Raw genomic sequence first — 13,780 nt, forward strand, 5'->3', positions numbered from 1 at the left:
TTGAAAAGTAATGAAATATTTTTAGATTAATGTGGACTGTTTTATGGGGTTTTTTTGTACATTAATTTTCCTTGATGGAATTAAGAGAATCTCTCTGATCTTGATTTATTTATCATTTATTTTGATTTTGGAAAAAGAAGTATTTAATAGGACATCTGTTTCAAGATCAAATAATGGATGTGTCTTATCGAGTTTAATGTGAATGATTGAATGCAAATTTTGATTAACATAATCAGATGTATCCATGTAGTGCCCAAACCTACAAGATTTGAAATATAGAAATATAAAATTTTATTAGGTTCTGTACGGCCCTTTGGATATTAAAGGAAAGGTTTATTTTGAAGCATGTTTACATTTTATATGTTTTTCATAGTGGTTCATTAATGGGATAGTTTATTTGGCCAGATATCTTCTTTGAGAATATTTTAATTGGAATACCATTGCCCTGTTTGCCATATAATATGCAAATTTTGAAATAAATTCTCACTCAAAGCTCAGATATTAATTTTAACTAAATCATATATTCCTTCAAAATAATTTTGACTACTTCAAATTTATGGTAAGTGCTGTGTTATATGCTTCCTACCAAAAGGATGTATGATGCCGACCTGGTAAGAATGAATAAACAAGTTATGGGATTATGCTTTGATGTTTAAAACTGAATGACTTCTGACCCGTTGTTCTAACATCTGTAGTCATGAAACACTTTGAAAGGCTAGTGTTAGTCCAGCTGAAAACTATCACAGATCCATTATTAGCCCCTTTGCAATTTGTCCACCAAGCAAATAGACTGACAGATGATACTGTTAATACAACTCTGCACTACATCCTACAATATCTTGAATCTCCAAAGTCCTATGCAAGAATCCTCTTTGTACACCAGCTCAGCATTTAATACCATCATTCCAGATATTGTTTTAACTAAACTAAATCAGTTAGCTGTATCTGACCACGCTTGTAAATCGATCATAAGCTTCCTAACAGACAGGACGTAGTTGTTGTAGCTAGGCAAAATCACATCAGATGCCTGTATAATTAGCAAAGGAGCCCCCCCCCGGTGATGTGTGCTAGCTAGTTCCACTTCTCTTCTCTCTATATACTGGGTGTCTGCAACCCATGGCTCTGGAGCTGCACACAAGTCTTTGGTCCCTCTGTTGCAGATCCCTGGCCCCACTCATCTTCCTCCACTCCCTCACCTGGCCTGAGAAGGTAAGGATATTTGCTGGGGATGGAGAAGTTGCCGGGGCTGATTCTCTGGTGCCTGACTCTTGTGGAGCTTCTTCCAGCCATTGTTGGTGCTGGACATGTCTCGGTTGCTTTAAGAAACGTGCAACCTGCTCTCTGCTCGAGAAACTTACTTTTTCTACCGGCAACTGATGCCAGTCTTGCTAACACAATGGCTGTCTGTGTGGAAATGAGATCTTGGAGGAGAGATGTTGGAAAGGAAGATGGGCCAGCAGTGCCTAGCCACAGCTTTAAGAGGTTCAAGGCTGCCTCTGCTGAACCTTGCATTCCCACCCCGGGTTGAGGCTCGGAGAAAGCCCTCCCCAAAGATGCTCACTTATCAGCCAATCTTCCCCTCTTTCTATCTTTCTCTCTGCCTCTGTCTCTCTTTGTCTCTATCTTTCTCTCTCTCTCTCACACACACACACTCTCTCTCTCTTTTGTGCTCTCTCTCTGTCTCCGTGTATCTTCTTTCGGGGAAAGCTGTGTGTGAGCCAAGCCAGCAAGCTCTCCTTGGGGTGCTTTGCTAATTATTTTATTTCTTCTGTTTGGAAATCCTGTTGCCAGCCACAGCAGAGGCTTCCCTTTGGGCGACCCTCCCCCCTGCTTCTCCACTCGTGATCCCATGGCCGGGTGTCACAGGACCAGAAGAGTCTGCACATACAGGTAGATCCTCCTCAACTGATTGTCAAAATTCAGCAATGGCTTGGATGGGGCAGGTGGGGTGGGCGACTGTTCACTTAAGGAGGGTCTCTTGGCAAGTAAACAACCTCCTGCCCCACCATAGCCTGCCAGGGATTTGCAAGAGGAGAAGGAGGAGCGTCACCTGAAAGGAAGTCTCCACTGTGGCTGGCAATCGTTTCTCACCCAGCCCATATTTCCAAATAGAAGAGGGTCATGCGAGGAGAATGAGAGGGAGGAGGAGGGTTATTGGAGCCTTAATGCAGGAGTGCCACAGTTGCGCATAAGGCAGCCTTTGCTTTCCGACGCTTTTAGCTGGAGCTTGTGCCCTCTGTGCTTGGCTGAAGAGCTGCGGGTGATTGGGGAATGATATGGCAAGGCAATCTCCAGAGTCTTAGTGCAGGGGAGAAGCTATGACCTTTTGTGTCCTTAAGCGAGGAGCAGGCCACATTACTCATACCTTTGATGTGCTTGAGGAAGATTTCTCCACATGTCCCTACCCTCCTGGCCCCAACACAGCCAGCCAGGGTGTTGTGAGAGGAGAAGGAGGGTATATATATTTATCAGCACAAATACAACACAAATGTACAAAAGGCAACAGTAAAATATTGGGTTTCTGTCGTTATGGACTCTTGTGACGAGCCGATTGACAGATAATGGAAGCAAGTTAGCTTCCTCCCATAATTGGGGCATACCAGGGGTTGTGACACTAAATATATATATTTAGTACATACATACATACATACATACATACATACATACATACATACATACATACATACATAGCAGTTAGACTTATATACCGCTTCATAGGGCTTTCAGCCCTCTCTAAGTGGTTTACAGAGTCAGCATATTGCCCCCAACAATCCAGGTCCTCATTTTACCCACCTCGGAAGGAAAGAAGGCTGAGTCAACCTTGAGCCGGTGATATTTGAACAGCCGAACTGCAGAACTGCAGTCAGCTGAAGTAGCCTGCAGTGCTGCATTTAACCACTGCGCCACCTCGGATATATATGTATGTTATATTTGTGCTGATACACACACACACACACACACACACACACACACACACACACACACACACACACACACACACATATATATATATATATATATATATATATATATATATATATATATATATATATATAGTGATACACAGAGTGATACACAGAGGGGGGAGAGAGGGGAAGATATAGAGAGTGGGAGAGAGAGATACGGAGGGAGAGAGAGACAATAGCAATAGCAGTAGACTTATATCCGGTTCATAGGCCTTTCAGGCCTCTCTAAGCGGTTTACAGAGAGTCAGCATATTGCCCCCAACAATCTGGGTCCTCATTTTACCCACCTCGGAAGGATGGAAGGCTGAGTCAACCCTGAGCCGGTGAGATTTTGAACCGCTGACCTGCTGATCTAGCAGTAACCTGCAGTGCTGCATTTAACCACTGCGCCACAGAGAGAGAGATACAGACAGAAGAGGAAGATGGGCAATATAAGGAGAGGGAGAGAGTAAGTGAGTGAGTGAGTGACAGACAAAGAGGGAGAAATAGAAATAGGGGGAGGGAGGTTGTGAAAGAGAAAGAGATGAGATGAAAGGAGGGCGAGGGAGAAAGAGATGAGAGAGGGGGGGAGAGAAAAAGAAAGAAATGAGAGGGAGGGAGATGGAAATATAGAGAGACGGAGAAAGAGATAGATGGGATAGGGAGAAAGAAGGAGAAAGAGAGATGGGGAGAGGGAGAGAGGAAGGAGAGTGATACCTGTTTCCCATAGAAAAGAAAACATAGAGAATCATAAAACTGTCATGTGACTCAATGGGAGTTAGGGATATCGAGTTGGCCATGTCCACCCAGTTTTGTTGCTCCCGTTGTTTTTCTTTCTGTGGGAAACAGGTACAAATAGAAAGTAATTGACATCACAGTGTCAACAGTAGAGATCTTCAGTTTCTAGGTTCTATCATATTTCAAGACCTAAAATGGACACCTCAGAAACGTCATCAAAAAAGCACAACACAGAATGTTCTTTCTGCGCCAACTCCAAAAGCTCAAACTGCCCAAGAAGTTGCTGAATCAGTTCTACAGAGGAATTATTGAGTCTGTCATCTGCACCTCTATAACTGTTTGGTTTGGTTCTGAAACCAAACAAGACAGACACACACTTCAACTATATTTCGAACTGCAGAAAAAACAATTACTACCAACCTGCCTTCCATTGTGGACCTGTATACTGCATGAGTCAAAAAGAGAACTGTGAAAATATCTTCAGACCCCTCACATCCTGGACCTTAGTTGTTTCAACTTCTACCCTCAAAATGATACTATAGGCAGGCGTGGGCTGCTATGGGTTTGGCCGGATTTTGAAAATCCTGTAGTTATCATTATGGCTAATTCAGAGAACCTCCAAATCCCACCCTTGGCTGGCCCGGCTCAACCCTTCCCTCGCAGGAGTCTCCATGTGGCCCATTTTGGATGAGAGGAAAGTGCAGAGCCTGTGCAGAGGCACAGGGAGAAGGAAAACTGGCTTCATGGAAGCTCTGGAAGGCCAGAAACGTGCCCGTTTCTGGCTTCCGGAGTGTCTCCTCCAGAGCCTGGGGGAAGCAGTTTTTGTCTTCCCAGAGGCTCGAGGAAAGCCTCAGGAACTTGGGGTGGAGGGACGAAAACACTCCCACTATACTGCAGGAAGCCAACTAGGCCACACCCACCATGGCCATGTCCACCCAGCAACTGGGCAGAGAACCTGTTGCTGAAATTTTTGGAGCTCATCCCTGGCTATAGGACACTGAAAACCAGAACAATTAGACACAAAGACAGTTGTTTTCCTGAAGGCCATCATTCTGGTAAACAACTAATTCCCACAACACTGTCAAACTATTTACTGGGATTGTATGATTCTTCTCATTTCTTCCTATTACCCAACGCTTCCCCCTTACAATAATTAAATACACTCTTCAAGCACTTTTCTCAGGAGAGATGTGCAAAATATTGAGAATTGGAGAGGTCTTTATTATTTCCCCAATGGTCCAAACTATAGGTTCCTTATTCGACTTAATTTTTAGAAAGTCAGCCTATTGAGAGTGCTTTTGCCTATCTTCAAAATATAATTTGTTGAACGGTGTGTAGGGAGCTATCATTTGAAGCATTTCTATTATAATCCTCATTTCATATTCCAAGCTATTTTGTCTCTAATTCATTCTCAATAGTTTCTGTATTTCTTCCCTCTTTTTTCTTCTGCCTCTCCCTATTTCTTTTTCAAATGTTCATAAATGGGAGGATATACTTTGTAAGACATACACTGAGAAATTTTCTTCCTTTGCACTGATTCATGGATCACTTTTAGATAAAGGAATTTATTTTTACCATGTGGAGAGATCATAGAATAAACCTGAATGAATGGGAGATTTATTGACTTTAAGACCTGGTTGTCCATGAAGAATTATATTAACCTAATGTAAACACAATGAGGAAAAATTATCCTACTTTTAGTTTGCAAAAAAAGAAATGAAGATCTAAATGTAGTTTTTCAATTATATATATAATCATTAATTCGAAGAAATTTTTTTAGTACTGAGGCAACTGTCTTAGAGACTATAAACAATATATAAGGAAAATGAAAAAAAATCCACTGCAGTCTAATGGTGTAGTGATTGGATATTTTTCTGTTTTCTTTATCATCCAACTTTCTCTGGATGGAAATTGTCAACAGTAGGATGGAATGGAGGGCACTGACATTTCTTGTGTTCCTGTTCTGTATCACATACAAAACTTATGCTATCAATTGTAGCATACCTGATGACCCTCTTCCTATAGCCCATCAATTTGCTCAGCCAGGAAATATTATTTTGGGGGCAATTGTGTCTCAAGCCTTCTTTTGGCACAACAGCCCCTCCTTCACAGATGATCCTTCTCACACATTGATCAATGAAGTGATGTAAGGAATTCTATTTTTTTCTTCTCTTCAGACCAGTAAGTGCAAAATAATTGGGTGAAAAAGAGTTAGGCAGCAGGATTATAAGACTTTTCATACCCACAATGTCATGAGAAATTTGCTATTAATCAGTTTTCTCTCTTTTTGAAGTGTAAGAAGTTGGCCACTGAGTAGAAAACTCCATGTGCCTTCATACACTGCACAAAGTCCATATATGATTCTTCTAATGTTCACTTTGTTATTCATAAAGCATTTGTAATATTTTATGATAATTGGTCAGAGGTTCAGGGGAATAATAGCAGTGCTTCTACCTATCTTCAAAATATCATTTGTTGTATAGTTTTAGAGAAGTGGCATTTGAAGCCTTCGTATTCCAATCCTCATGTAATATTGTAGTATTACCTTGATAGGAGTAAGACAAAGCACCTATACTCTCTCTGTGTGCTGATTAGATTACCTCTGATGACCAAATGTAACTTTACCATGTGGAGATATCATGGAAGGGAAAGTAAACACATAGAAGGTTTATTAAGTCTCAGATATGGTAACCTTTGCAGAATTTTAGTTCAAAGTCAATGATGAAAATAATCTCACTTTACTTTCACTGAAAACTCATGGTGAAAAAGGAATATGTTTGGAGAAAACATTTCACTATTGTGTTAATTATCTTAGTGGCCTTAGGAAAATATTATGTATAGGAAAATCTGTGTTTTCTTGGATGGGAATGGTCAACAATGATTTTGAGGATAACAGAATATGAGAGAGGAAAGGGACCTTGATGTCCCTTCTATGCCATACCATTTGAGACAAATGGTCATCCAATTTCTTCTTAAAAGCCTCCAGTGTTGGAGCATCCCAACTGATGGAGTAAGCTGTGATGGAGCATCCACTGATGAACTGTTGTAGCTATCAAGATTTCCCCCCTGAATTCTAGTGGGGTTCCCTCTACGATTTGTTTCCATGCATTGGTTCTTATCCTGTTTCCTTTGGTGCTTTGGAGAATAGGTTGACCCCCTCTTTTTTGAGACAGCGCCTTGAATGGATAATAGGTCTTGCGCTACTTCTCTGACTTTTTCTATGATCTGGCTGGTGTTGCCAACAATAGAATGAGAATGCTAGCAATGCTGCTCCTTGTGTTCCTGTTCTTCATTACGTGCAAAACACATTGATTGTACCAGATCTGATGGGAAAGAAGATTCTTTAATAAGGCTACATGTTAGTTAGGAAGCATAGCGTTTAGAAATAGATTCAAAGCACATTTCCTGTCTATAAGCTGTACACTTTTTCTTTCTTTGTTTGGAGAAATTGTTCTGTCACCTCAAGGCAGGAACAAGTGTTGCTTTCTTGCAGTTACTTCAGGCACCCTTCTGAAGTGACATTATGTTTTCCCCTGAACACTTGCAATACATTGTAACCTTTTTTAAAGAGTGTGCTCATATCAGTTTTCAGGATTTCTTTCACTATTACTGCTGAGTTTCAACACCAATAGCTTGAAGAGCAACAACAATGATTAGGGGGACTAGAGGCTAAAACGTATAAAGAATGGTTGCTGGAACTGAGTTTATTTTGTCTGATGAAAAGAAGGATTAGGGAGACATGATAGCAGTGTTCCAATATATCAGAGGCTGCCCCAAATAAGAGGGAGTCAAGCTATGCTCCAAAGCACTTCAGGGAGGAGAAGAAGCAATGGATGGAAACTAATCAAGGAGAGAAGCAACCTAGAACTAAGGAGAAATTTCATGAAAGAACTATTCTGTTCTTTTCTATTCCTATTCTATTCCTATTCCTATTCCTATTCCTATTCCTATTCCTATTCCTATTCCTATTCTATTCTATTCTATTCTATTCTAAATTGACAATTTTATTGCAGTTCTCTGCCAAAGATGTATCAGCATATCCTTGCTTTGGTGTTTGCTATCAAGGAGATCAACAGGAACACTGAGGTCTTACCAAACATCACATTAGGTTTCCACATTGTGAACAACTACTTCCCTGCAAGGATAACATATAAAGCAATGTTGAGCTTACTTTCTACACAGCAGAAATTTGTCCCCAACTTTACCTGTGATTTAAAGAAAACATTTATTGCCGCTATTGGAGGACGCTTGATCGAGACCTCATTCATCATGGCCACAGTTCTCACCAACCTCAAAATTCCACAGGTAAATACTTGAGAAGGATGCCTAGAAATCCCAATTTCTTTCATTCTTGTACCACATTTATGCCACATTGCAGAGGTGATTTTCACAGGGGAAAATCTAGAACACTGCATTGTACCTAGAGTTAATATAAGTATGGATGAACTATAGGGATGATTAAATATTTAGAAGCTCGTGGTAGTTTCACCCTGATATTGAAGTTTAGCAAATACCTGTTGGCATTGAATTTCAAAGTGGTTTGGCCACTCCAGAATTTACAAATCCAGGCAGTCAAACCTGAAGATTTTTTAGATCATAAATGCCTGGCTTTTGATATTGTGCAGTTTTAAGGGTTTTCAAATTCAGTTAATACGTGCTCAGAAAAAGATAGACAATGTTTAACTGATATAATGCTGCATGTATATGAACTGACTGCTTAATTTCCACCAACATTTCAGTGCTGACTACTGTCTTAGCTATGATGAAAATGAATTCCAATTAAATTCTAATGTAATTGCCTGGATTATTTATGCTCTATTGATTTTCAGCTTGCCTATGGAACATTTTCTTCAGTATATGGAGACAAAAATGTATTTCCATTCTTGTACCAAATGGTCCCAAATGAAATGCATGAGTACACTGGGTTTATTCGATTACTTCAGCATTTTAGATGGAATTGGATTGGGATCTTGGCTATGGATGATGATTATGGAGACATGTTTTTGCAGAAAATTGAACCGTTGCTTTCCCAAAACAACATTTGTTATGCTTTCAAATTTAGAATATCACAGAAGGCTTACATAGATGAATATATACACATGATTACCATGGAGTTAAGATATGATCAATTCTTTATGGATGATAAAGTCAAAGTGTTTTTAATCTATGCCCTAACACCAGCCGTGGAAAGTCTGAGAATTATCATCTTTGTAGCATTTGTTTATTCATGGCCACCTTTGGGTAAAGTGTGGATTATTACATCTCATTGGAATTTTGAATCACTGTCCATTCAGAGACTTTGGGACATACAGAGTTTCCATGGTGCCCTATCATTCACAGTTCGCTCAAAAGAGCCCCCTGGATTCCAAGAATTTCTTCATAGTGTAAGACCATATTGGGCAAAAGAAGACAATTTCATTCAAAATTTTTGGGAGCAGGCATTTGACTGCCAATTACACACTTCTAGTTTAAATGAAAATAGCAACACAATTTGCACTGGAGATGAGAAGTTAGATAGTTTGCCAAGCATATTATTTGAAATGAGCATGAGTGGTCACAGTTACAACATTTATAATGCATTGTTTGCTATGGTACATTCTTTCCATGCATTACTCAAGTCCAGGTCCAGATGTAGAAATGCAATAGGAACAGAACAATTAATAGTTCACAATTTAAAAGCATGGCAGGTATTTTATTTTGTTTTTAAAGCGCAAAAATTGCTTGTTTAATTGTATCATTTAGTGATGCTACCGATAATGATGTTACATAGCACTCTTATACCAATCATGTAGATGATCCATCTGTGTCAATGAAGACTGGCCACTGTGTCATGTAATTTGAGATATTCTATTTAAGTGTCCTTCTGGAATGGATTCATATTCTATGCAGCCAAAAAAATGCATGTTTTTTTTAATTAAGCCAATCATTGTGAGTTAATTTCCCTCATGTTCCTCCCTATTATATACCATAATATACTGTTATATTCTATAACAGTGATTGAAAGAAGTTAACGGTGAGTCTGAAAGAGAGACACTGCTTGTTTTCATACATGTTCCATTTTGTAAAATATGGAAGATCTATGATGATGATCATTTTGTTGTAGTGGTTAAATCATCGGACTGGGAGATATAACTTTTGCAGGATCCAATCTGGGTCAGTCATTATGACCAAAGGCTTTGTCTTCTGAGCTATCAGACTTGTGCTGGAGCCAGAGTCCTCTGGAGAAATGCTCTCTGAAGATGAGCTCTACCACGAGTCTGAAAGCTCGGATGACAAAATTTCTGGTCCTGGTAACTGATCCAAATTAGATCTTGCAACATTATCCTGGGACATGTAAATTCTCTTTCATTCTACTCATGTTTAGGCACACATCCTTCTAGTGACCTTAGGCCAGCCACTCACTCTCAGTCCTAGAAAGGATGCAATGGCAAACCAATTCTGTACATCTTGCCAAGTCTGGTCCAGGCAGCAGTCAACATTGACTTGAAAATACCCTCAATCCTCATTTGTGTTTTTTAAAGTAGGATAGTTCAGCTTGAAATAATTTTATGTAGTTATGATTTCAAAGACTTGTTGTTAATTTCTTTCATTTTTTTAAAAATGCAGCTTAATTCTTACTTGCAAAGCATCATATTCAATAACAGTATGGGAGACACTATTACATTTGATGAAAACAGAGAACTGATTACAGGTTTTGATGTTGCAAACTGGATTACTTTCCCCAATAATTCATTTTCTCGAGTCAAAGTTGGAACATTGGAACCTCGGGCTCCAGCAGGGAAAGAATTAGCCCTTAATGAAAATCAAATTGTATGGCACAGAAGCTTTAACCAGGTGAGAATTCTCAACTAATAACAAAAATAAAGCAATTGTCAAATACGTGGCAGTAATTAAACAAAATGATTTTTCTAACTTTTGGAATCTATCAAGATGATGAGGTGTAACATTTTCTATTTAAAAATTTCAGTATTAATATGCTCATAGGAGGTTTATGTCAAATGGCTCTGATTGTGCTTGGGGCAAAAATTGCCAATGTAACTGCTAATAATCCTAGAAATATAACTGTTCATTTAACCACTTCTGGGGAAAAAATCCTGTTATACTATGAGCTGTCATTGAAGCAGAGATTGCTGACTTGCTTATTGTCATGTGATTACAGTTCAGGCACATGCAACTTGCTCAGATTTATGAACAGTTGCAGTGTTCCATGGTTACATAACCATGATTTGCAGAATTTTAGTTAGTTTCCAGAAAAAAACCCCCACAACCATTTGCCAGAATTGATTTCTTTAATGAATACACAATTGAATTAATCATGTGATTCAATAGAAAAAGTTGAAAAGGTCACGTACATTAGTTCAAGTATGCATAAAAGCTGGGACATGACAAAATGAAAAAGGTCTTTGTCAGTCATGACATACGCCTAATATTGAAAATCAGGCTTGTCAGATGTTACACCTTTTCTGTCTCGCTCTACAGAGTAGAGAGTTGGTGTCTGACAGAAAGCCATTTGAAGAGACTAGAAGCATTTGAAATGTGGATTTAAAGATGGCTGGGTTGACAAAATCAGAAATGAGGAGGTGATAAGCCACCTGGAAAAGTCAAGGGAAATCATCAAAACCATTAAAAAAATGGAAATAGAATATTTTGGACATCTGATGCACAACCTGGAGAAATACGGCATATTTCACTTAATCCTCTAGAGAAAAATGTTTTTGTGGGGCTATTGACCATAATATGATCACCAAGATGATCGCCAATATCTAATGACACATATGGCACAACAACAAGAAGCAGATTCACTTTGCCCCCAGTTTAAATATGGCTACAAAATTGAATTTTTCACATAGTATCCTGATTTCCAATGTAACATCTCATGACTGAAATCCAGCACCCCATGGTGATTGTATGCCTGTGTCTATGTGTGCTGTCATTTTCTTGTTTTAAACATTCTGGCTGAACAGACCCTTTATTGCATTTGCTCATCTTTAGAAAAAAATTAACTAATGAATGCATTAGGAGTAATCCAAACACATGTCCTATGAAAACATAATTTTCTGCCATTCCAGGTCTTCTGCTAAAACATCCAAAGAAGTCAACGCCAATTCCTTCTTATTAAATTAAGTTTCTGCATTACTCATTTTCTTCTGCTTCTTCAGCCTGGATAGGGGTTCTTGGGGAAATTTGCATTAATGCAGATATTTTAACCTCTGATTCTCTCATACCTATTATTGTTCAGGTGCTTCCTCTTTCTGTGTGTAATGACCACTGCTACCCAGGCTCCTGCAGAAAGAAAAATGAAGGAAAGAAATTTTGTTGCTATGATTGCGTGCCATGTTCAGAAGGGCAGATCTCCGATGAAATAGGTAGGACAAAAAGATGTGAGGACGTTGGCTAGCTGAAAAGTAAAAATCCATTCTGATGCATGCATGCATGCATGTATTATTTATGTATATAATTTAGGGGAACGCTTTGGGAAAAATTGACATTTGTGGGGATATTCAATTCAGTGATTACTTTCTATTTATTGGATATGTAGTTAAAATATGTAAATATGTAACTATTTGTAAATATTAAATTCTGCCCTATGGTCAAATAAAAAGACAAATTAATATATACAACATCAGAAAAATATAACTTTGTGATGCATTACTCTCTTCAGATCTGCAATAACAGTAACAGTAAAAATATAGTTTAATCTAATACAATAGTTTATGATCCATTCAATCTTTTAATTTGGTTCTTCTGATTGATTTCCATAGTTTAGACAAAATAGGGTTCTCCAATTTCTTGTTCTGTTCCTTAAAATACCACATCAAATTGATCTTTATCATGAAGTATTTATAATATTTATTTATACAAACCTATTTGTCTCTGAAATTGCAAATATTGCTCATCCAAACAGGAATGGCACTTAAAGATCTATTTGTCACCCCCTCATTGTATAAATGTAGATAGCGGACGGAAAGCACTTTCATTTGCTTTTGTTTTTCAAACAACATCTCTGTGCATAACAAAGGGCCTCAGGTTTAAAATTATGTTATGAGACTGATGTATGTTTTGGCCTTAAAATAATTGCTATCATCTCTTCAGAAAAAAGATAATAAATATCAACATAAATTGTTGATAAATACGTATTATATACTAACAAAAAGTTGTTATATTGGAAAAAATATCTCCTTTTTCTTTTCCCAGATATGGATGCCTGCATGAAATGTCCAGAAAATGAATACCCAAACAACATCCAAAACCAATGTATTCCCAAAGCATTCACCTATCTCTCTTATAAAGAAGCTTTGGGAATATTCTTTGTGACATTGGCCACTGTTTTTTCTTTGATTACAATCCTTGTGGTTGGAATCTTTTGGAGGCATCGAGAAACTCCAATTGTCAAAGCCAATAACTGGATCCTCACTTGTATCCTCCTCATCTCCCTTCTTCTTTGCTTCCTCTGCTCCTTCCTCTTTCTGGGAAGACCTGAAAAGATGACCTGCCTTCTCCGGCAAATGACTTTTGGCATTATCTTCTCAGTGGCCCTTTCGTCTATATTAGCAAAAACCATGACTGTGATTCTGGCATTCATGGCAACCAAACCAGGCTCTGGAATGAGGAAATGGGTAGGAAAAGGACTGTCCAATTCTATTGTCCTTTCAGGTTCTTTCATCCAGGTGGCTATTTGCACTGTTTGGCTGAGTACATCACCTCCTTTCCCAGATACAGACCTGCATTCACTGAAGGGAGAAATCATAATGGAATGCAATGAAGGTTCGGTTATCATGTTTTACTGTGTCTTGGGTTACATGGGCTTCCTGGCTAGTGTCAGCTTTAACATTGCTTTCCAAGCCAGGAAGCTTCCCAGCAGTTTCAATGAGGCCAAGTTCATCACCTTCAGCATGTTGGTCTTTTGCAGCGTTTGGTTGACATTTGTTCCAACCTACCTGAGCACCAAAGGGAAATACATGGTAGCTGTGGAGATCTTCTCTATCTTATCCTCCAGTGCTGGTTTACTGGGGTGTATATTTTCCCCCAAATGCTACATCATTTTATTGAGACCTGAGATGAACAAGAGGGAACATTTAATAAGGAAAGAAAAGTAA

General features: G+C 38.8%; 1 protein-coding gene across 1 annotated transcript; it reads left to right on the top strand.

Moving 5' to 3' along the window:
* The first annotated feature begins 7,709 nt into the window (after positions 1 to 7,709).
* On the top strand, positions 7,710 to 13,780 carry LOC148046231 (vomeronasal type-2 receptor 26-like). Its single transcript, XM_087714591.1, has 5 exons — positions 7,710 to 7,988; positions 8,513 to 9,370; positions 10,290 to 10,517; positions 11,923 to 12,049; positions 12,879 to 13,780. The coding sequence occupies exons 1-5, from the start codon at positions 7,710 to 7,712 to the stop codon at positions 13,778 to 13,780; spliced, it is 2,394 nt and encodes a 797-aa protein (XP_087570717.1).

This window comes from Thamnophis sirtalis, unplaced genomic scaffold (assembly GCF_051295495.1).
Source record: "Thamnophis sirtalis isolate CommonGarterSnake01/CBP01778 unplaced genomic scaffold, rThaSir2_p1.2 scaffold_4, whole genome shotgun sequence".
In the NCBI taxonomy this organism is placed as follows: Eukaryota; Metazoa; Chordata; class Lepidosauria; order Squamata; family Natricidae; genus Thamnophis; species Thamnophis sirtalis.